At 42.0% G+C, this 25,325-nt stretch overlaps 1 protein-coding gene across 11 annotated transcripts in view; it reads left to right on the top strand.

Annotated features, from left to right (window-relative positions):
- Nucleotides 1-22,673, top strand: part of LOC124966019 (zinc finger protein 615-like) — a 40,021-nt gene extending 17,348 nt beyond the window's left edge. The window contains exons 1-6 of one of the 11 annotated variants that reach the window (XM_047527097.1): nucleotides 11,219-11,291; nucleotides 11,838-13,509; nucleotides 13,739-13,935; nucleotides 16,135-16,261; nucleotides 16,536-16,628; nucleotides 20,428-22,673. In XM_047527097.1, the coding sequence (XP_047383053.1) occupies nucleotides 13,921-13,935; nucleotides 16,135-16,261; nucleotides 16,536-16,628; nucleotides 20,428-21,788 (1,596 nt within the window). In that variant the 5' untranslated portion in view covers nucleotides 11,219-11,291; nucleotides 11,838-13,509; nucleotides 13,739-13,920 and the 3' untranslated portion in view covers nucleotides 21,789-22,673. The other 10 variants (XM_047527098.1, XM_047527100.1, XM_047527099.1 and 7 more) reach the window with 10 other exon arrangements.
- The last annotated feature ends 2,652 nt before the right edge of the window (nucleotides 22,674-25,325 follow it).

Genomic DNA, 25,325 nt, shown 5'->3' on the forward strand with positions numbered 1-25,325 from the left:
GGCAGGAACTGTTACACTCTTGGTCACAGTTTTTGATAGTGAAATGATACAGATTAAAATCATCAGGACTGGAGGTGTAGCTCAGTGGTACAGCATTTGCCTGGCACACGTGAAACTTTGGGTTCTACAAAATCAAATAAAAAACAAAACAAAAAATTAAATTTGGTGTAAGCTTTCAGTCATCTTCTTTTAGTGAATTTCTGCAAACAGTGCTGAATTTTTCTAGTAACAGTCTTTGACAGCACATATGAAGTGTTACCTACCAGGGAAGTTCACTCACATATAGAGTAATCACTGGGAATCAAAATGATACAGTTGGGTCCAAAACCTCAGCATACACAAACAGGTGTCCAACATACATTACATTGCCAGCATTAAAGTATCTGGTGTGACCCAAGGCCTCAGGCATAAAAAGACACTTGTTAGGCAGATATTCCAGGGACTTGGTTGTCTTTCAGGAGCCAGTCAAGGTCAGTGCTTCTGTGGAGTGTGTCGTGATGGAATAACCCATGCCTGTGAACACTTAACTATACGTCATTGCTTATTTCTGTAGCAACGTAGGAAAATATGACCCAGCAAGTTTGAGATTGGGGATTGGTGATGTAACTTAGTGGCAGAGCACTTGCCTAGCATGTGCAAGGCTCTGGGTTCAATCTCTAAACCACCACCACCAAAACAAAGATGCTGATTTAATTCTGTGGTGAGAACACTTTTTATCTACTCTTTTAGTAGTTTTCAAGGGGATTTCAATCCTCTCTTCCCTACGTTACGGGGGATTGAACCCAAGGGATGCTCTACCTCTGAGCTATATTCCCTGCCTTTTATTTTGTCTTGAGATAGGGTTTTGCTGAGTTGCCCAGGCCTAGGTATCCTCTTTCCCGAGTTACTGGGATTACAGGCAAATGCCACTGCACCCTGCTAGAGGATCTCGCTGCTTGTCACTGTTGGGTATTAATTCTGTATATTTGGATCTCCAGAGGTTCAACTGATCACAGTAGTCAGTATTTGGTTTATTTTTGGTGGGCTTAACAAATTTCAGAACTGTACATATTGGAATGTCTAAATTGTAGGGCTTATGCAAACATACCTTCTCTTTTTCAGCTTGTTTCTGAATACAATCTTATCCAGTAATTTCTTTGAATAATTTTGTATAGGTTGATGATATCCACATTGCTATTTTCAGATAAAACCTTTTTCAGTATTTATGTATTCAACCAGTTTCTCCATTTTTATATTGAATGTATAGTAAGTCATCTGACTTTGTTTCTTAATGTATACTAGATTTTCCCTTCATTTCAGACTTCAATAATATTTCTTGTTTCCTCATGAGGCTTTCCTCCTAACCTGGTAGCTGAAGCCATGTGATTTGCAGAGTAATTATTGGCCCTTAATTTCATTTACCAAACTCTTTCCATTCCTCCCATTGGACCTATTAGTAAACTTTGACTTTTCTTCCTTTAACTATATTCTGATTTCCTCTACCTGCTGTATATCTTCATAATATTTTGCGGATTACAATTACATTTTTGATTTCTTTGCCTCCTTTTAAATTTTCCCATAATTAGAACTAAACTTCCATGAAACCAAGGAATATATTTGTATATTTGAAACACAAACACAGCAACTCACACATAGCTGTTCAGCAAATTAATTGTTGAATAAATGAATATGGCCCTGTATGTTCTGGTATGTTTCCAACTTACAAGGTCTGATGGTGTCTTGTCAGATTTTGGGGTTCCTGCTAAAAGTGACCTTGTTGATACTTTACTATTTGTACATTTTGTAAAGATTTATTTAGAAAGTAGTCAAATCTATATATATCACAAATCATCTACATTTGTACACTTACTGCTTTTACTTTCTAATATGTGTATATTATTGTTTTACCAATATATACAGGAGATAGGAACATTTATGTACAAAACTTTTTATTTTTATACAGGGTTATCATTAAAGAGTCACACCACACCAAAACATTTTTTTAACAGTTTTATTCCAGAGGAAGATGATGAAATGATTCACTATTCTTGTCTTTCCTAGAAATCAGAAAAGTTGTTGATCCTCTGCAACATCACTTGAAAAATCAAAGCATTCAGAAGAGTCTGGAGCAGGTCCATGAACACAAAGCATTCAGAAATATTGTTAATCAGAGCAAAGGTCATTTCCCACTAAAGCAAAATTGTGAAAAACCTTTAAAATCAACTTTAAGTTTTGAAAACCAGAACAGAAGTTTTGACCTAAAGAAATTGACTGAGATTAATGAATATGGGAAATCCCTTATCCATGCAAACCATGAACAGTTTTATGAAATTAGATTTCCTTTAAATGCAAAACCTACCAATATGGCCCTGGTCATTAAGCGACAGAGAACTCACAACATAGAGAAAACCCATGATTGCAGTGAGAGTGGGAAGGTCTTCATCAAGATGTCTCAGTTTATCAATCATCAGAGAGTTCATACAGGAGAGAAACCTTATAAGTGTACATGTGGGAAAACCTTCTCCAGAAAGTTCCAGCTAACAGAACATCAGAGAAATCACACAGGGCTGAAACAGTATGAATGTACCAAATGTGATAGGTCCTTCTTCAGGAAATCACAGCTCAGTGTGCATCAGAAAACTCATATGGGAGAGAAAGCTTATAATTGTAGTGAATGTGGGAAAGCCTTCATTAAAGTGTGTCGACTTGTTTATTATCAGCGAACTCATACGGGAGAGAAACCCCATGGGTGTGGCATATGTGGGAAATCCTTCTCTACAAAGTTCAGTCTCACTGCTCATCAGAAAACTCATACAGGAGAGAAACCTTATATATGTAGTGAATGTGGAAAAGGATTCATTGAGAAGAGGCGTCTTATTGCACATAGTTGGACTCATACTGGTGAGAAACCCTTCATATGCAATAAATGTGGGAAAGGCTTTACCTTGAAGAATAGTCTTATCACACATCAGCTAACTCATACAGAAGAGAAATTGTTTACATGCAGTGAATGTGGAAAAGGCTTTTCCATGAAGCACTGTCTCATTGTACATCAGCGAACTCACACAGGAGAGAAACCATATACATGCAATGAATGTGGAAAAGGCTTCACCTTGAAGAGCCCTCTCATCAGGCATCAGCGAACACATACAGGAGAGAAACCCTATGTATGCACGGAGTGTCGAAAAGGCTTCACCATGAAGAGTGACCTCATTGTACATCAGCGAACTCATACTGCAGAGAAGCCATATGTGTGCAGTGACTGTGGGAAGGGCTTCACTGTGAAGAGCCGCCTGACTGTTCATCAGCGAACTCACACAGGAGAAAAACCCTATGTGTGCAATGAATGTGGGAAAGGTTTCCCTGCAAAGATCCGACTGATAGGACATCAGCGAACTCACACAGGAGAGAAGCCTTATAAATGCAGTGAATGTGGAAAGGGCTTTACGGAAAAGAGTCACCTCAATGTACATCGGCGCACTCACACAGGGGAGAAGCCCTACATATGCAGTGAATGCGGCAAAGGCTTAACTGGGAAAAGCATGCTTGTTGCCCATCAGCGGATTCACACTGGTGAGAAGCCGTACATATGTGGTGAGTGTGGGAAGAGCTTCACCATGAAGAGTACTCTAGGCATACATCAGCAAACTCACACTGGAGAGAAGCCACACATATGCAATGAGTGTGGTAAAGCCTTCAGGAAGAAGACATGCCTCATCCAGCATCAGAGATTTCACTCCGGAAAGACTTCCTTTGCATGTACGGAATGTGGAAAATTCTCTTTGCGCAAAAATGATCTCATTACCCATCAAAGAATTCACACAGGAGAGAAACCCTATCAGTGTAGTGAATGTGGGAAAGCCTTCACTACGAAGTCAGGGCTTAATGTTCATCACAGAAAACATACAGGAGAGAGGCCCTATGGGTGTAGTGATTGCGGAAAAGCTTTTGCCCACTTGTCAATCCTTGTTAAACACAAGAGAATCCACAGGTAGTTATACTGCAGAAGTCTGTTGCTAGTTGTAGTCCTTTGAGAAAATATATACAAAGAATAATAAGATGTAGAGCATATGGTGGTGCACTTGGGGATCAATTACCTCATGTTCCATATTAAAATATATGAGGCAACTGTACACAATCAGCCTTCATAAAGTATTTCAGGACATTATATAATGGCTAAAAAGTGTATACTCAGAAAAATCGCACAAATGTGACAGACTAGGGAGACCTTTAGTGGTAAGGTAAACCCCATCTCCCTGGGTTCATTCCCCAATGCTGAAGAAAAGATACCAAAAAATTACCATAGACTCTGGTTGAAATATCAGCTGATAGAAATACGATAAACATGGGAAAGACTTTGCCCAGAAATTAAGACAATAGATTGAGAGTGTTGACACTAGAGAAATGCTTTCCTGTGGCAGGAAATCAAGCAAGTTTGTGAATAGATTCAATGTGGAGAACCTTCAGTAAAATATCAGAGAAGTTAATGAGGGAAAGATGCCCTGGCAAAATGAATGAGGCGTTTGTGTCACAAGTTCGTCCTAAACACTATACGCCTGATGTGCATTTAGGGACAGGATACCTTGAGCCATGTTTCTCCTTGCATTGCCATTGATGTGAAGTTACGGGAGTTCTTCCCAATGCCAGGTGTGTTTGGTGCTTGTCTCGTTTCATTATGTGATAAGCTTTTCCATTTCTTTGATTCTAAGAATACTTGAAATACTTCACAGAGGAAACTATTAATAAAAGTTTAGTAGTAGGCAATGTATGAAATCGATATAAAGTCAGGCATGGTGGTATACACCTGTAATCCCAGTGACATGGGAGGCTGAGGCAGGAAGATTAGGACTGAGATCAGTGTCAGCAATACATTGAGACACTGTCTCAAAAAAAGGACTGCAGATGTTGCTCAGTGGTAAAGTGCTCCTGGGTTCAATTCCAAGTACAAGAAAAAAAAAATACAAAATTTTTATAAATTTTATTCAGAAACAAATTTAAGTTCACAAAATCTTACCAAAATAATCCAGGGTTCTTGAATGCCCTTAACCCAGCCTCTCCCAAAGATAACATCTTACATAACCACGGTTCATTATCAGATACATGAAATTATTATCACACTCTTGACTAATAGAATTTATTTGGTGTCGTCAGTTTTGACATGTTTTACTTTGTTTTTAAATTTAGAAACATTTTATATATAGATTTATGTAGCCACAACAACCAAGAACATAGTCACATCAACAGACTCCTCCATGCTACTTTCCCAACTTTTTACTTTTTGGGTAGGGTGAAGGTAGTGAGGACCAAACCCAGGGCCTCACTTGTACTAGTTGAGTGCAGTAGTACTGGGCTATATCCCAGCCCTTTTTGATTTTGAGACATGGTCTTGCTGAGTTGCCCAGACTGGGCCTCAAAACTTGTGATCCAGCCAGTTTGGTGTTCTGAATAGTTGGCATTAGAGGGATGTACCATCATGCTCGGCTTTCAACCCTCACCTTTGGTGATAAGATTTGTTCATATTATAATTTTTTCATTTGTGCAATGTTATGCAAATGAGTGTACATCACGTACCTTTTTGAGATTTGAGTATTTGGCTTTAAGCAAGTCCCATCCTGGTGGTTCTTTTTGCTGTTAAGTAATGTGCAATATGGATATACAACAGTTTGTTCGGCTATTTGCCCACTAAGGACATTAGGGTTTTTGCCAGATATTTTGCTAATACAAATAAAAATGCCACATTCTTGTACCAAGTATTTGTGTGAGTACAACTTTTCATTTCTCTAAGATGATTATGAAGAGTTTGATCTTTGGGTCCCATAGTAAGTATCAACTTTATACTGCTGAACTGTTTTCCACAGTGGCTGTCCCACTTCACGTTGGGAATGTATGGGTGTTTTAGCTCCTTGTTCTTTCACTTGATTGCCACATGTGTTGTTTTAGTCATTGTATTCTGTAAGTAGTGCTGTCTCATTGTGGCCTTCATTTGTGATTTTCTGATGGTTCTTTGTTGCTTGCTTTTGTGTTTTGGTGGTAGTGGGGAGTGAACCTAGAGCCCTGCACATGCTAGGTAAGTGTCCTGCCACCAAGCTCCATCCCTAGTCCTTTTTATGTTGAGATATGGTATTGCTAAGCTGCCCAGTCTGGCCTTGAACTTGATATCCTCTTGCCTTTGCCAGGTCACTGGGAGTACAGGTGTGTGCCACCGTGCCCAGCTCCTGTAATGGGTTTTGATGTTATTTTTTCATGTGCTTGTCTGTCTTCCAGGTATCTTTGATGAAGTGTTTACTCAAATCATTTGTCTTTTTTTTAGTTGGAATGTTTCTTTCCTTAGTATGACATTTAGAGAGGTTTTTAAGTATATGCTGGATACAGTTTTCTTGGACATATCACTTAAAAATATTTTCCAAATGTGGTGTATCTTTTTCCTCAGAGGAATATATTTTAACTATTAAATCCAAGTTACCATTTTTTCTTTTATGAGTTATAATTTTGGTGTCATATCTAAGAATTCCTTACCTAGTCTGTATCATGATTATTTTCTCCTACACTTTACAAATGTACTTTTGCTTTTAATATTTACAACTATGATCCATTTGGAGTTAGTTTTTGGATAGGGGTTGAGGGTTAATTTCATTTTCTTTGCCTGATTGTCCAGTTGGTCCAACATTACTTTCAAAATTACTTCTTTCATTAAATTGACCTTGCACATTTGTAAAAACTGTTATATTTTGCCTACTTTGTGACTCTATTCCATTGATGAATTTGTAGCTTCACCAATAATCACTGTAGTGATGATAGTCATAAAACCCAGTAGTCATATTCTTCTGACTTTAATTTACTTTAAAAAGTTTTATTTATTCTAGTTTCTTTGCCTTTCCATATAAATTTTAAAATATGCTGGTATAAAACAATATGCTGGTGTATATATAATTTTTTCCTGTTTTATTGAAATTGCATTCAACGTGTTAAGTCAAAGTGGGTTGATCTGACATTTTTATCATTGAGTCTTCTGACCTAGAACATTCTGTCTTGCCATTTGATTAATATGCCTTGCTTTTTAAAAAAAAGTGCTTTTTAGTTTATAGTGTACACATCCTGTATGTTGTATGAGAAGTTTACTCGAAGGTATAATTTATAGTCATTGTAAATGTTCCTGTGTTCATAATTGGTTTCATATGTGTGTTGAACTTGTACCTGGTCACACTGCTAAACTCGTTTAGTTTTGTAGACTGCTGTTGCAGTGTTTACCTTTCCTTTGATAAGAACAGTGAGAGTGAACATTTTTTGCCATGTTTTGGCACAGAAGCAAAGTTTTTCACCATTTAAATATGTTAGCTATAGTTTTGCTTTTTGCCAGGTTTAGGAAGTTCCCATATAATCCTGTATTTTCTCATTATTCATATATTCCTTCTTCCTCCTTTTTCCTCTTTCCTCCTTTGGCTTTCATTTCAAATAGTTTGGTGCATTTGATGTCTCACACATTTAAGATTCTTCATTTTCCTTTAATATTTTTATTTTTATTTGTATTTGATAATTTCTTTGTTTTTTTAAGTACACTCATCATTTCTTACATTGCTATCCACTGGTGAACCTATTAATATAAGTTTTTCATGCATTGTTTCAGCACCAACATTTCTGTCAGATTTTATATTACATTTTCAGTCTTACCAAGATTCTCTATCAGGCCATTGTTCTCTTACTTTCCTTTAAACCTTTCAACATGGTTTTCTTTAGGTCTTTGAATATACTTATCATTGACTTTGAAGTCACTGCTATTTCTATCATTAAAACTCAATTCATTTTATTGACTGCTTTGTTTTCTGAGTATTAATGATTCTTTTTTATTTTTATTGTACACAAATGGGGTACATGTTGTTTCTGTTTGTACATGGAGTAACAGCATACCATTTGCGGAATCATACATTTACATAGGGTAATGATGTTTGATTCATTCTGTTATTTTTTCCTTCCCCCCCACCCCTCCCACCCCTCTTTTCCCTCTATACAGTCCCTCCTTCCTCCATTCTTGCCCCCCTCCCACCCCCCATTTTGTGTCATCATCCGCTTATCAGTGAGATCCTTTGGTTTTTTGAGATTGGCTTATCTCACTTAGCATGATATTCTCCAGTTTCATCCATTTGCCTGCAAATGCCATAATTTTATTATTCTTTATAGCTGAGTAATATTCCATTGTATATATATATCACAGTTTCTTTATCCATTCATCAATTGAAGGACATCTAGGTTGGTCCACAGTCTGGCTATTGTGAATTGAGCAACTATGAACATTGATGTGGCTGTTATCTCTGTAGTATGCTGATTTTAAGTCTTTTGGGTATAGGCCGAGGGACGAGTGGGATAGCTGGGTCAAATGGTGGGTCCATTCCAAGTTTTCTAAGGAATCTCCACACTGCTTTCCAGAGTGGCTGCACTAATTTGCAGCCCTACCAGCAATGTATGAGTGTACCTTTCTCCCCACATCCTCTCCAACACCTATTGTTGCTTGTATTCTTGATAATCACCATTCAAATTGGGGTGAGATGGAATCTTAGTGTAGTTTTGATTTGCATTTCTCTTATTACTAAAGATGGTGAACATTTTCTCATGTTTGTTGATTGCTTGTAGATCTTCTGTGAAGCGTCTGTTCATTATTAATGATTCTTTACTGTTTATTTGCAAGTTTTAAAATTTTTTTTCCATTCAAGACCTAAGTATTTTTTCATCTTGTATAGTATGCAAGTGGAGTCACATTATACGGGCTGGGCAGATGCAGGCTTCCATCACATGATGCACTGTGTAGAGTGCAGAATGGTGGTGGAGTTGGGGGCACTGGGTAACAGAAGGGAAAGGAAGGCCGCCTGTGGGAGAAACATAGCTGAGTTTCAAGTTCAACTGGAGATAACAAATTCACATGATTGAGAACTGATTGAAATAGAAATATGCCAACCTTTGATAGCTTTCTCAGGTCTCAAACCTAAGAGAAAAGCAAATTAATTGTCATGTTGAGAATTTTGAATTTGTGTTTGTGTGTGTGTGTGCGTGTATACATACATATATATGTGTATATAGTAGATTTGTACTGTGCACAGTTATTTTGTAGAATGCTCTGGTTTTTCTATTCATATCACCCTCACTAATGTATGTTGAAATTCCATATTAAGTCTTGCAGATTATTTTTATGAAATGTCCTATGGTTTATATAATTAACCTGCATTTGCATATTTATATTCATAAAAGTTGGTATTTGCCACCTATATAAACTTCACTTGGCTAACAAAAAACTTAATGGCTGCAGATAAGGAACGTTTAGTATAGTTCAGCTGTGCAGGTTGAAGGGTGGATTCCTTGCTTGGTTTGTGCTGTCTTGACCTGACTTGAGTGGCCTAGATCATTTTGATCACACGTCTAGGCCTCAGGTGGAACGGACAGGGCCTTTATTGACAGTCTTATTGACAGGAGACTGGCTTGGGTGTCATCACATGGAATGGCATGTACATAGAACTGCATCACCATCTTCTCATTTTTAGAATTGTCACCTCTTCCAGTTCCACTCAGATCAAATGTGCCTACCCTGCTCCATCCTCAAACCTGAGTAGGACTCTAAACCAGTAGTGCAGAAAGCACCCATGAACAATTGTGCCCTTGACCCTTGCCCTCCTAACATGAGGGCAGCTCCAACCTGGCTCCACCTCTAGTCCAGTCCCTGGCAAGGTTCTTCTGAATATCAGCACCTCACATCAAGGGGCTGCAGTCTCTTTGGAGATGGCCTGCACTTTCCCTTGAATGCTTATTCCTTGCTTTACTGCAATGGCATCTCTCATTCTTCCTTGAACATGTATCTATTTCCCTAATAAACCCCCAGCCTTTGACTGGTGTGCTGAAGTTCTTTTCAGCACAAGTGAACCTTGATGGTCCTGTCAGGTTTCCCCTGCTCTCCAGTAACTCCTCAGACATCTTGTCTGTGACAGTTACACTTTAGATCTTACATGTATAACTCATGTACGTAAATTGACGTTTATAATGTTGCCCTACTCAAGAGAATCCAATTTTTGGAAAACTCATGATCCCCATCAAAAGAGTAATTCGATGGTGGTTTGTCAGATGGAAACGTGTTAATATTTACTCCCAATCTGTGGTTGCTTTTTTCACTTTCTTAAATGTGCTTAAAAGCACAAAAGGTCTTTTAACAATGTCCTATTTATTAATTTCATGGCTCAGGCGGTAGTGTCTTGCCTCAGAGCTAACCCAGTTGAAGGTTATTGCCTCTTTAAACTTTAGCCGTTTTTTTTCCCCTTTGTATTGCTCGGGATTGAATCCTGAGCCTTATGCTCTAACACTGAACTATATTCTCAGCCCTTTTAATTTTATTTTGAAATAGGATCAAGTTGCCAAGCTGGCCTCAAACTTGTTCTCTTCCTGCCTCGGTCTCCTTAGTAGCTGGAATTATAGTCGTATGCCATCTAAACTGTTACCTCTTAAATTCAGTTATGTCCCATTTTGGCTTACTTTTTTTTTGTATGCTTTAAGTAATGCTTTTACTTCAGTTTTTGGGGGTATAGATATCCGAGTATCCCAACAACATTGCTGGAAAGTCCGTTCTCATGCATTCTTTGGCACTTGTGTGGAATCACTCTGGACCCGACTCCCCCGGGCTCCTGGCCCTTCGCACCCCGGCGGGCTCCCCGGGCTCCTGCACCCCGGCGGGCTCCCCGCAGCCCTCTTCTCCCGGGCTGAGGGGTCCGACGCAGGCGCTGCGCCAGCTCTGCCAGACCTGTTTGTTCTTAAAACCGCTTCCTGCAAGCTCTCCCGGGTGTCCGTGTAGCGCTGTTGCGGTTCCCTTTCCAGAGGCGGCTCTGCGCACAGGCGCTCGAACCCTACCAGTCAAAAAAGTGTTTTTCCTTTAGAAACGGTGGCCGGCGAAGGCCGCGGATTATACTATTCATAGCCCGCTGGACGCAATTCAGTCTGCCTGGAATTTGCCCGGTGAAGCTCGAGTCTCTGGATATTTACCCATTTTCATTCTACACATTTTCTGCAAGTATCCCAGTGCCAGGAAATGAGGCAATATCATGGCTTCTTGGTTTCCTGGCCGTTCAAGGCGCCTACTTCCAGCGAGGTCGCTGGGTCTCCTGTACGTCAGTGTTCAAACATGGCGGCTCCCGCGGGCCCACGGCCGTCTGGGCGCCGCCATTTTGCCCACTGGGAAGGCCGGAACTCCGTTCTGTGGGTGCGCCTTGGAAGGCTTCACACCCGTCTCGGCCGCCGTAGGCGGAGGGACGCTGGGCTGAGGTCCTGAAGTAGAAGCCGGTCGCGTAAGTGCAGCCTTGAGGTAGATCTCTATAATATAAAGTCAGGTCGGTGTGTGGTTTTGTTCCTGGACGTCTTGTCCCCTTGGAGGCCTTGCGGGGCGAGGGCGGCCTGCGGAGCGGGACAGCCAGGGCTTCTTGTGGGAGGGCGGCGAGGTAGAGGCGCTGGCGCGCGGCCGTTGGGGCTGTGACCCGCTGCTCCGGGTCGCGGTCCCGTGCCGGGGCGTCGTGGAGCCCTTCTGCTGCGGGTGCCCGCGTGCCGGGGCGGTGGCCTTGGAGGCGGAATGCGCCGGCGGTCGGGCTGCGGATTGTTAGGGGTGTGGGGCGGCCCGGGAGCCCTGCCGGGTGCTCGGGGTGAGTGCCAGCTCGGCTGCAGCCCGGCGCGGATGGAAAGCGGGCGGCGGCGAACCCTGGGGCAGCTCTCCGCGGACCACCAGTCGTGCAGCTGCCGTCCCGCCGCTTCGGAGCTCAGGGGCAGGGCCGAGTGGCGGTGGTGGAGGCCTGAGGTCTGCGGAGCGCAGCATGTGTCATGCAACGTTTGTTCCTTTGCAGAAAATGTTTGCCAGGTTCAGCACTCGCCTCCTGACACGGTAGTGGACTCTGCTGCCCTCCTGCCTGGCCATCACTCTTCCCGCTTCGCTAACAGCCTTGTCAGTTAGTGACCTGGCCAGATGACCACCACATGGCAGTTGATTAGCAGTTCTCGCTTGGTCTCACCAGGTCACGGTAGTTCCAGTTCCTGTTCATGTTGGTGATGATGATGATGTCTGAAAATAACTTTAATTTTTTTCCTACTTTGTTATGTTTATATTTATTTTTATGTTGCTTTGGCTCGCTCAACCCTCCAGGACAGAGTGGAAAAATAAGGTGGTTGTGCGCTTTCTTTTTTTGTTGCCTACACATAAAATTCACTCGCTTTATTGTCTGGAGTTAACATTGTCCCCGGAGGTAGGATCATAGAATAGTGAATTCATCCAGGATTTCAAATTTAATGACATAAAAATGTTGGTAGTGTTCTTTCAAGACAAAAACGACCTGAGTCATGTTTCCCATGAATTCCTTATAATTTTTCTCTTTCTCTTTTGGTCTTTACAGATTTATATATTTTATGATCTTTTCAGGCAAGTTTTTGGTATTGAACTTTTTGTTGGTTATTTTTCTTAAATTTGTATTTTAAAAATGTACAATTTAATGATCACAAAAGCATACATGTGTAAGCAATCGTTTTCCACACGGAGAAATAGACCATTGCCAGCACCTCAGTGGTGTTCTGTGGGCCTTTTTCATTCCTCCTCCACGGGTAATTACTATAGTGAGCACTTCTCAGATTTCCTTAATAACTTGTAAATTAGAGTATAATTAATCATTCCTCATCATTGTATTGCATCAAAGTATTGCATACTTTGAACTGTGTATCAGTGGCATGGTGCATATTTTTGTGTGTGCACACTAGGGTTTTTCTCACTATTGGTGAGTCTCAAGTCGTTGCACATAGGTCTATTTTCCTTGTTCTATAGTGAGGGAAAGGCAAACTTAGTATTTTGGGACTTGCAGTTTATATAAGGTCATTTGTATATGCATTTTTGTTTTTATTTTACAAGTTTTTAAAATGTAAAAACCACAGGGGGTGTTGGGAGAGAAGGGAAAGGAGGTACTGGAGACTGAATTAGAACAAGATATATTCCATGCTTTTACAATTATTTCAAAGTGGATTCTATTGTCATGTATAACTAAAAAGAACCAATAAAAAATAAGTAAAAATGTAAAAACTGTTCTCGCAGGTTGTAGTTTTTGTCTTGATCCATTATTTGAATAAAGTTTTTCGTACTACTTAATTACATTTGTATTACTCACAGTTTGGATTGTTATGCATAATACTGCTATGAGAATTTTTGTGAATACCTTCTGATTCAAATGTACCTTTATTTAGGGAGAGGTAGGCAATAGATATCTAAAGGTGTATACCTCAGAAGTTTTGCTGTGTAGGGTGTGTATGACATCATTTGCTTTATGTAACCTGTTTAAGATATTTTTTCCATACTCTAATTGATAGAACCTCCTAAATCATTTTCTGAAAGTGGTATTGGTTTGCCACTCCCACTGAGGTTGGCAGTTGACTACAGAATGGTTTTTGTGTGTCCTAAGCTGGATTTCAGCCTTCTCTCCCAGCTCCAGTGGATAGCTGGGATATCTGAACTCGCTTACTCCTGAGACGAGTGCTGAGGTGGGTCTCATTCCCCACCTACTTTCGCAGTCATCCTACTTAAATCTCATATAGTAAAGACATAGCTCTACCACATTCAGAATCTGAGGCTTCATTGGCCAGATACAAAATCAGATACAGGGACAGTTAGCAGTTCGGGGGCTTGGTGCTAAGATGAGTGCCTGGGCAGCTACAGTACCAGACCCAGAGGAAATGTACCATCAAATGGAGTTTTCTTTTCAAACCACAGGTCCTGACTTCTCAGAACCAAAACGATTACATGAAGGAGGAAGTTACAAGATTGCAGCGTTAGCATTTCTGAGGACACCTTTGATTGAAAACTGAGTTTTCTGAATAAGCATTTAGAGCTGGTCCTGAAGACACCAAGGGAGAGCATTCCAGTGGCCAGCTGTTTTCTGAGAACCGAAGAAAATGATCCAGTCCCAGGTAACTGACTTGGTTTGTTCTCATCTTTCTTTTCCTTTGTTCCCTAATGGATTTGTAGAAGCTTGTAAAAAAATCAGCTCAGTTAATCTGAAAAGTATAGATTTAAAAAGTAGGATCTGGAAAGGAATATAATCATCATCATCATCATCATCATTATTATTTTCAGTTGTGTGTATGCAGTACTGGTAATTGAACCCAGGAGCGCTCTACCACTGAGCTACACCCCAAAGCCCTTTTTGTTTTTTGAGACAGGGTCGTACCAAGTTTCTGAGAATTGTCTTGAGCTTGCAGCCCTCCTGCCTCAGGCTCCCAAGTTGCTGGGATTAAGGTGTGTGTTCACTGTGCCAAACTTCCTTGGTTTTTGACACGGCTGTCTCACTATGTTGTCTACACTGACACCAAACTCCTGGGGTTAAGTGATTCTTCTACATCAGCCTCCCAAGAAGCTGGGGATGAGACTGCAGGTGCGCCCCCACCCCAGCTTACATTTAGCCTTCAATTCAACATTAGGCAAAGCAGTATAAGGGAAATAGTGTTCCTAGGATGCACACAAATTAATAATTGTGGGATGTCATATGACCGGAGGAGGGTCTTGTATGTTACATGGGCTCTCAGCTTGCACTTGTTATCTCTGGCAGCCATCACAAGAGAAGCATTTTAATTTGCATGGCGTGCACTGATTTTGAGTAGAAAAACAGGTCATTTTCTCTACTGCTAGGAGCAGTACACTCTGATCTCCTCCAGAATGGACTGGGTCTCATTTTAATCTGCTTCCTACAGATTGTTCTCATTGTAAATGTGATTTCTTGTTATTTTTGTCATTTTAGAAGAAATCGTACTTCTAATAGCTACTATTTTTGCCTTTTATGTGTCAGTACATGCCAGCCCGAACAGCTTTTTGACTGGCTGCACTGTCCTCCAGGTGCTGCGTATGCCATGATTTAGCTGTTCTGCTGTTAGATGTTTAGGTAGCTGTTATTACAGGCTGAGCACCTCCCTGATAGTGCCTTTTGTGAAGGTATGTCAGTATTTCTGAAGATGGCTACAGACAGGTCACTTGATGAAAGTGCTCATTCTACATTTTAATGGATATTTCTCACTGCTGTTCAGAGTGACTGGCCATCCCGTTTTATGGGCATTGTAGTAAGTGTTAGCTCCAAGCCACTGTCACTATCACACTATGATAAAAAATATATATTTTACTTTTTGGCTTTGACTCCTGGTCAGAGATCCTAAAACCATTGTAATTTCTTTAATGATAAGAATAACAGGAGTCTCTCTTGTTATATTTATTTGTCCTTGGCTCTTGGAACAGCTCTGGAGAATGTAGGTGTTATTTTTAACCTGAGTTTATGTTAATGAGGTGACTTGGAAAGCTCCTAAAGAGAGGCTGGTTGCCTGGGGAACCAACCAGTGAATGGAGGGTGGAACCTTCAGCTCCACCCCCATCTCATTCTCCCAGAGGAGTGGAGTGTTGGTGACTAACTTAATCTTTTCATCAGCCACGCCTAGGTAATGAAGCTTCCCTAAAAACATGAATAAGCAGGGTGTGGTGATGCATGCACCCAATCCCAGCAATTTGGGAGACTGAGGCAGGAAGATTGCAAGCTCCAGGCCAGCCTCAGCAACTTAGGGGAACTTTTGCTCAAAACCCGTAAAGGACTGGGAATATGGTTCAGTGGTTAAGTACCCCTGGGTTCAAACCTCAGTACCCAGATTTATAGTGGGTCAGTCAGAACTATGGAAGGCCCAGTTGGGCCTATATAATGACATTTAGGTCAATGATGGGCTGCATATACCACTGGGGCCCCATAAGATTATATTGCCTTGTGATGTCATAGCTGCCTCAGGTTGTTTAAGTATGCTCAGTGATGTTTGCACCAAGAGGAAATTGCCTAAGGACTCTTTGCTTAAGAACATAAACCAGTTATTAAGCTATCCATGATTGTATATATGTAATTTGTAAAGGTAATGTTTCTAGGTTCGCAAGAAGATTTAACTACTATCCATTGTAGAAACTTCTCACTGGATGAAAAGATGATGACTGGATGTATAATTACAGACTATTTTATTAGCATTTTATACTGTAGTGTATTAAATACCACCAACAGCTAGGCGGATAGATGGAGCCTATGAAGTGAAAGTGAGCAGAAAAACTAATATTCCGTGTTATCACAAGGAAAGTCGCCTCATTAACAGGAGTTGCTGACACTGGAGGATGTGGCTGTGGTCTTCACCCAGGAGGAGTGGCAGCTCCTGGGCCCTGCTCAGAAGGACCTGTACCGGGACGTGATGTTGGAGAACTATAGCAACCTGGTGTCAGTGGGTGAGGACGGCTGCTCTGTGCAGCTCAGAGGGTGCCGTTCTGTGCCTTCCCTTTCTCAGCATCTGAGAGCCTTCTAGGGCCTGTGGTGTCTCAAGGGTGGATTCTCAGTTCCTCTCTGGCCCCAGATAAGAGGGTGTGTTGTGCTCCCTTCTGAGGGCAAAGCCTTTGCTTTGCAGATGTAAACTACATCCTTCCTAAAATAGAACTTCATCCCCTGTTGATAGGTCACAGCCCAATTGGATGAGCCTAAGACTCTGTCATTTCCCATGAACAGGGTGTCAAGCCACCAAGCCAGGTGCCCTCTCCAAGATGCTAGGAGGAGAACCATGGACAGTGGAAGGTGAAATCCATGGTGCAAAAGGTTCAGGTAAGTGGCAGAGCCAGCCTGGGAAGGCAGGATGAGCAGCCCCTCCCACATCTGCCTCGCAGACCTTTCTCTTTGGAAAGATTTAGAGAAAATCATACTCTCTGCCTCCTCTGAAATCTGATTGCTCCTTATTAACCTATGTCCTGGAGTTTGTTGGCATAATTTTCTTCTCACAATCCCTAATATTTCCTTCTTCATACACTTCCAGTTCCTGTGCTATGAAATTGCACCTTCCAGGCCCTTCTCCAAAGAGAATACTCTGAATCCTCCCTACCTTCTGATGGTGGGTCTCTCGCCTCATGGGGGTGCTACCCTCAGGATGCCTTGGCCCTGAGTCTCTCCTAACTTGGAGGTCTCAAGATGCTCTATTTTCTTATCTGTCCTCATCCCTTAAAATCTCCTTCACTCTAATGAATTAAGATTCTTTTGTTCCCAGAGCAGATTCCAAGCTGATGTCCCCTGTTGTCATCTAGCACAGACTTCCAGTTCTCTCTGATTTCCTGATCTGGACCTTGAATCTACCTAGAGTTTCTACTATCTGCAGAGTGAGAATCATCTTATCCCCAAGAAAACCCTCTTTGAGTTTAGCTTCTCCTTTATTTTGTGCATCCTAAGTTCCAGCCGTCCACACATTACTTCATATGTCCTCTACCTGTGGTTCTTTAATGAAAGATCTCTGCTGTTCATGGAGAATTTCTAACTAGAAAAAAATTCTTTCTTTCTTTCTTTTTTTCTGTCTTTCTCTTTCTTTCTTTCTTTCATTTGTTTGTTTATTTGTTGGTACTGGGGATTGAATCCAGGGGTGCTTTACCACTGAGCCACATCCCAGCCCTTTTTATTTGATTTATTTAAGTTTTTTTTTTTTTTTTTTTGAGGCATGGTCTTGTTAAGTTGCTCAGTCTGACTGTGAACTTATGATCCTCTTGCCTCAGCCTCCCACGTAGCTGGGATTTATGGTGTGAACTGTGGGCCCATCTAGAAAAGATATTTTTCATAAGTTGCACTCACAGGTCCAGCCTGAACCAGGTGCTAACTTACTGTCTTCAGTGTGATTCTTTTGTATTTTCACTAATTCTGAGCTTGCTTCTAGTTCACTTTGGGTCTTACCATCATATTCGCTTTTGTTTTCTTCCCCATCTTAATTCTGATGACACCAAGTTCCCATTAACCGTGTCATCTGTCACAAGACACTGAAGTTCTTCTTTCAGTCATCTTTTTGATAGGGTATCATAGACTTCCATGTTGCAGATTCTCCCCAGTGTGTTTCATATGTGTTTACTTCCTTGATTCCTTCCTTTGAAAATGATCTTTTGGTAGCTCCATGTATGCTGGGGATAACATCAGCAAGGAAAAAGAAACAGTAGATGAACCACTTTTATTCCAAGAAGTGGAGAAATAAAATAAGGCAGAGCTATGGGACAGAACACGTAGGGCTGGGCTGCTCTTTTAGGAAGAGAATCAACTCTCGAATGAAGCGCTATTGAGCTGAGAGAGGTAGAAGCTAGCAGGCTGCTGACTTGGAGGAGGAGTGGGTGCTGATCAGATATGGGTCTGCTTATAGAGGCAGGTGGAGTTCACCACTGAGCCATCTACCTGAATCTTAGGGCAAGGGAATAAAAGAGAAAGAATGGTGCTGACCAGGTTGGGCATGAAGAACAAGAAAAGTGGCGCTCCTTTTTACTGTGGTGCAGATAACGAGGAGAAGGAGAGTTGGGTTGGGGAATTTAGAAGATTGTAAGATAGACATGTTTGACAGTGTCCAAGTGGAGCCCTCTGCTGCATTTGATTGTGCCCAAGTTGTTCAGGGAGAGGCCAGGCCTGGAGAAGAAATTCTCTACTTAAGAAATCTTCCTAAGGGAGAAGGAAAGCCATAAGAAAAAGAAGAGCCTGGGGCAGTTAGAAATTAAGTGAGGCCCGGTGTGGTGGCACAGGCCTGTAATCCTAGCTACTCAGAAGGTAGAGGAAGGAGGATCCCAAGTTGGAGGCAGGCTGGATAACCTAGTGAGATTCTGTATTGAAAAATAAAAAGGGCTGGGGATGTACCTGTGATAGAGCACCCCTGGGTTTCTTCCCCAGGACCAGAAAATGAAAGAAAAAGGGATTAGGTGAGTACCTAGTGAAGTGGGCTGAGAGAGCACAAGAGGTCAGACTCAGACTGGAAGTTCTCTAGTGTCCTGCTGGCAATGGAACTATGGGTCCATTTTCACAGTAGCATAACCTTTATTGCTAGACTGACTATTGCAGATCGTATTGTTCTAATTGATGATGGAGTTGTAGACTGCAGGTTTCCTGTTCTATATTTTCCTAGCTTTCCTTTTCTTCTCAGGTTAAGAATCCTGTGCTGTGTCAGGTCAAGTTGATGTAAAACTGCCATGACCATGATTCAGAAAGAGGCAGTCCATTCAGACCTGTGACTGAAGCCAGCCGACACCAGGGCAGTTGTGGGATGATGCTGTGTTAGTGGCAGGTTGAGGGCTTGGGAAGGCTGAGGCAGGAGGCCTCTACCTGTGCAGAAGCAGCGTGAAGAGAGGGCTGCAGGTCCTGCTAGTGCAGCCTGCTCCCCTTCCCCATGTGATGGTCCCTAAGGGCCACTGTGTGTGGCACTAGGGACTGCACCCAGGAGCCTCTTCTTCCACTGAGCCACACCCCAGCCCTCTTTCTGTGTGAATAGACTAAAGTGTCACAGCTAAGACAGTGGGAGGAGAGTTTCCAGTGAATGTGAGGCAGCACTTTGAGAAAGCTGGTTTTGAAGGTGTTGCTAGGAGGAAGGTGAGTATTAGGGACAGCACCCCAGGATCTGTCCCAGCAATAGGGCAAGTATGGAAGAATCTGACTTGCCCCTTGGCTGCTTGTTCAGTGACCAGTGTGCTCCCTGTTCCCTGCTGTGATGAGCAGCCTGGTTTCCTCCAGGGGACTTTCCCTAGTTTCCAAACTCTACATGTAGAATGATTGCAGCCTGGCCCTGTGTCTTCATCATTTTTGAATTCATGTGTTCTCTGAAGGTGATCTTGTCCTGTTCTGTTTATTTACTACAGTTTTCCCAAATCCATCTCTCTAGTCAAGGCTTTTTTTCCAAGGTTTATAGATCCTTCAGAATCCCCATGTAGTGGTCACCTTCAAGTTGACATGCTACTGTTCCACCCATTCTGTGCTTCAGTGATTTCTCTGTTTAAAAGGCATTACGACTTGGGGCTTCAAGTCCGAGACTATTCCCTGATTCCTGCTTTGCTTTACTCTCCACGTGCTGCTGCAGCAGCAGTGACCCCCTGTAAGCTCTGTCTTACCTGATGACTTGCACTTCTCTCCGTCCGCACTGCTCCTTCCAACACCTCGTACAGTCTTCGGCTGCTCCCATGTTTTGCTATTTTAAGTATTTTACCCAACATTGGTGCAGGCTCTGTGGACACAGGAATGTGTTTGTGAACCCCCAGCACTGACACTGAACCTGGCACACAGTGGTCATTCAGCAGGATCTGTAGAACGGATGGGTCTCTCCCTCCAGCCTCTTGTCTCTACTCACAGTTATTTGGTTATATTTAATAGTGTCTCCATGTTTCGAAAGGCCTTGTTTAGAAAGCATCCACATCTGTATTTTTTTATGAATTATCTAACCTTGTATTCATCATTAACTTTTGGTTTGTTCATGAAATTGTTTTCTCCCAGTACCCAGGCAACCAAGTTGTGTTTACACTTTTGATAGCATAGTCATTACAGAGAGACCTCACATCAAGGTATTTTCTTAAAATGCTTTTATTCCAGATCAAGGTGATAGAAAACCCACTGTTCTTTTCTTTCATAGAAGTTTGGAAAATTGACGATCATCTGCTAAAACCCTTAGAGAATGAAAGCAAGGTGAACAGGATGGTATGGTGGTATGAACATAGTGCCTTTGGAAATTCTGTTCATCAGCACAGAGCTCCGTTTCTATTAAGGCAAAACCTTGGTATATTTAATTTTCATGAAGAAAGTATGAAACCAAACTTAGCTTTGGTTGACCAGAGCAGACAATGTGAAATAAAGAACTCTGCTGAGATTTCTAGAAATGGGGAATCCTTTCTCCATGTTACTTGTGAACAACTTCATACTGGGATTAAATTCCCTGCAAGTGGAAAACTCATCACTAAAACTCAGTTCACTTGTCCCAAGCCTCAGAAAACTCAAAAAGTAGAGAAACCTCATATATGCAGCGAATGTGGGAAAACTTTCATCAAAAAGTCTTGGCTGACTGATCACCAGATCATCCACACTGGAGAGAAGCCCCATAGATGTCATCTGTGTGGAAAAGCCTTCTCCAGGAAGTTCATGCTCACTGAACACCACAGAACCCACACAGGTGAAAAACCTTACAGATGCACTGAGTGTGGCAAAGCCTTTCTCAAGAAATCACGGCTCAACATACACCAGAAGACTCATACTGGAGAGAAGCCCTATATATGCAGTGAATGTGGAAAGGGTTTCATCCAGAAAGGAAACCTCATTGTTCATCAGCGGATTCACACGGGCGAGAAGCCTTACACGTGTGGCGAATGTGGAAAAGGCTTCATTCAGAAGACCTGCCTCATAGCTCATCAGCGATTTCACACAGGGAAGACTCCCTTTGTGTGCAGCGAATGTGGAAAGTCCTGTTCACAGAGGTCAGGGCTCATCAAGCATCAGAGAATTCACACAGGAGAGAAGCCCTTTGAATGCAGTGAGTGTGGGAAAGCCTTCACCACAAGGCAAAAGCTCATTGTCCATCAAAGAACTCACACGGGAGAGAGGCCCTATGGCTGCAGCGAGTGTGGGAAGGCTTTTGCATACATGTCTTGTCTGGTTAAACACAAGAGAATACACACAAGGGGAAAACCGGGAGATTCAGGCAAGGTGGAAATCCCTGCAGAGGGAGACAGCTCATTCCATACTCGTGATGCCCACCAGGAGAAAAACCCTGTTAGCATGCTGACTACACAGGTGTCTTCTGTGGCCCCTCAGACAGCAGTGGACATCAGTGGACTCCTTGCTAACAGGAACCTGTTCCTTGTGGGACAGCCAGTGGCCAGGTGTATACCCTCAGGGGACAGCATGGGATTCACACAGGAGAGAGACCTCACCAATGCAGTGGATGTGGTTGTGCCTCCAGTGATCAATTATGTCTTATTTTATGTTACAGAAAATCCATAGGGAAAGGCTCAATTCATTCTATTTGGGAAAGGGTTGAGCAGAAGTTTCTAGTTCACTAAATGGCTGAAAATTATGTGCTGAGAGCAATGACAAAATGCTGAGACTGGGAAAGGGTGACAGACTCATCCTTCCTCAGTGTTGTGTTATCACAGAGGCACATGTGATGTTAAGTACCCAAACACATAGGTACCAATTGCTGTTTTGTAAATTAAATGAGTGAAGGGAGTCTGCGTTCACTTAAGTGGAGGAGATAAGTAGAGTGAATTTTTAAATCAGCATCTTGCATGTTGTCATGAATGAAAAAACCTACGAGATGGTTGAAGGGAAAGGGTTGGTACTGGATGCAGGACACACACATCGTCCCACTTTTCCCAGACAAATGTGAGGGAATCACTGAAACCAGAAATTTCACGAAACCTGTGGAACTGCTGTGGAGGGACTGTGCAGTGAGAGCCTTCCCTGAGTCAGCGTGTTCACTCAACAGGTATTTGACACATGCTTCCTCTGTACCTAGACCTGTCCTGGGAGCTGAAGTCACAGAGGTGAACAAACAAAAAGTCCAGTCCCTGGGAGGAGCACTGCATTAGCTGGGTCTTCCGTAATTGGTATCTTCACGTTCCAGCTGATCTAGTTAGAGGGTGTGACTGTCTGCATGGGTGAAATGGGTACCGGTTGACTGGTTCAAGAGAACACGATGGCTTATGGCTAAGAGAGCATCTCATTTTGAGGGGTGAAATGGACTCCTCCTTTGAGAAGAAAGGAGGGGTGCCAGGGATTGAACTCAGGGGCACTTGACCACTGAGCCACATCCCCAGCCCTATTTTGTATTTTATTTGGAGACAGGGTCTCATCGAGTTGCTTAGTGCCTAGCTTTTGCTGAGGCTGGCTTTGAACTCGTGATCCTCTGGCCTCAGCCTCCCAAGCTGCTAGGATTACAGGTGTGTGCCACTGTGCCCAGCTGAGATGAATTACTTTTTAAAATTTATTTTTTTATTAGAGCATTATAATTATATATAGTATTTATAATTATGTGTACCTCCTTTATGTAATTTTGATTGGTACTTTCTACATATACATAAAGGTGAAATTTTCTTTGGTACATTTTTATATGTATCTAACATGATTTTGTTAAAATTCATTCCATATTTCCTTTCCTTTACCATCCTTTCATCCTCTCGTTCTCCTGCCACACTGATCTTCCCTATATATTTATGATATTCAGTCCTCCCCACACCACCTTGTTTACCTTATTTGAGGAAGGACTGCTTTTAATGGTATTTATGCATTTCAGAGCACAAAGAAATTGTTATCTAATGCCTATGCCTTGTATGTCCAAGATATTGCATACTCCCTATAATTTTTATGGCAACTTAAATTTTAAGTTACAAAATTATTAGAAACAAAATTAGAAATTAAGTTCCTCAGTTCCTGGGCCACATTTCAAGTGCTCAGTAGCTGTGTGTGAGTAATGGCTATCAAAATGGACAGCCCAGTGAGCAAAACTATTCCCATCATCCTGGTTGGTTAGTTTGGAGAGTGCTAGCTCATGTGATTTTCCCAACACAGAAAAACAAACTATATTTTGTTTGGAAAATGAATGAATGAAATGGAAATTTTCCATGCTGTGGCTATCTTAGAATTCAGTCAGATTGATGAGTTACTAGAAAAATTCACTCCTGGAATATATTGAACTGCCACCACTGGGCAAGGCATTGTTTTACACACTGGAGATACTCTAGTGAATAAAACAGGCAAGGAACAGCTTCTGTGGACCTTATCACCTAGTGAGACAGAGAAATAGAAAAATGAATTACATAATGTCTGGAGGAAGCAGCAGCAAACCTGGTAGCTGATACTAATGTACAGGTGCTAATGGTGTCACTCCCACCCTGGAAAAACTTCTCGATAGCTGTAATTTGAGCCAAGATCTAAGTGTGCTGAGGGAAGCAAGCCAGCCCTCATTTATAAGCAGAGACTACTCAGGACTGTTTGAAGTTGTTTTCTGTGGGTTTTCTATCTCAGGAGTCCAAGAGTTAAAAGAGGACACATTCCTGAGCCACACCCTGGACCTCAGGGCTGCAGGCAAGAATTCTGCATCTCTAAGAAGGGCTTCCTGGTGTACACTTAATTTTGAACATCTCCCCCCCACACACACCCATTGTAATCTGATGGATTCAGGGCAGATAGTCTCCAGCAGAGAATCAAATGGGTGATCATAGATGGGGAGTTCTCCTGGGCTTTGGATTCTGTCACTTACTTCTGTGAATCTATCCTGCCATGGCAGCATCAGCTCAGCTCACTCCCTGAACTGGTCGGAGGTTGGGTGGGTGAGACCTACCCTGAGCCCTGTGGACCAGAAGAAAACTTGACAAGTTTGATGTCCTAGAAGGAGGCCCAGTGCACACCTAACGACGCTTGGTACGTGTATGTCTGTTACCAAACAGAATGGTCAGTGCACCAATGAAGATCACCCTTTGTCTGCTCTTGTGACCTCTGTCCCTGCTGGGATGAGGCAGTTCTTCGTAGTGGTTAGGAGCTGTCCTGGAATTGTGCTGTTTGGTTTAAAGCCTACCTGTATCTCCAGTCCCCTTGTCCGTGTCCGTGTGTGTGTGTGTGTGTGTGTGTGTGTGTGTGTGTGTGTGTAGGGGGACAGTATTGGGAATTGGACCCAGGGGTCTTTTAGCACTGAGCTACATTCCCCCAGCCCTGTTTATTTTGAGGAAAGTACTCGCTAAGTTGCTCAGGCTGGCCTGGAATTTGTGGTGGTCCTGCATCAGCTTCCCAGGTCACTGGGATTAAAGGTGCACGCCACCCCACTTGGCTCTATTTGCTTTTAAACAACTGTATACTGTTCTGTTGAGACGTTCCTTAATATAGTGAACTGTTCGGCTACTGAGACACATTCAGATTGTCCCTTACAAAGATAATTGGATCTGATTTATATCACTTACACTTTTCAGTCATATTTTTAATAACTGCTGTGGTTATTTAAAAATTTAAAAATCTTGCTGGAATTGCTGTATCAAAAAGAATGAAAAATTCGCTCATAAAGTAGGTCAGTGGTAGAGAGCTTGACTGGAATGTTTGAGTCCCTGGGTTTGATCCCAAGCACAGGGGTTGAGGGTGGGGGGAATTGTACACATGATTCTAAATCACGTTCCAAAAGATGCACAAACCATATCCTCTACTACTACACTTCCCTTGTCTGTACAAAATAAGAGGTAATGTTCCTTTAGTGTGCTGTTTTATTTTTTAAATTGGAATGGTGCCAAACAAGGTAACATTACTTGGCCACTCTCAAATACACTTTTCCCCCCATGAAATAGTCACTTTTAATTTGGAATTTAACGTGCAAAATTTTAGTTTTGCTATTAGGATGTATACTCAATGAGTGGGGACATGGGGTAATGGAGGCAGAACCTTCCCTTTGATATCATATGTAGCATTATCCATCACTTGCGATGAATTGTGAGCATCCCCTGAATATGAGTGACCTGGTCCTGGCTCTTTCAAATCAAATACACTCAAACTGACAGT

Source organism: Sciurus carolinensis, chromosome 16, assembly GCF_902686445.1.
Source record: "Sciurus carolinensis chromosome 16, mSciCar1.2, whole genome shotgun sequence".
In the NCBI taxonomy this organism is placed as follows: domain Eukaryota; kingdom Metazoa; phylum Chordata; class Mammalia; order Rodentia; family Sciuridae; genus Sciurus; species Sciurus carolinensis.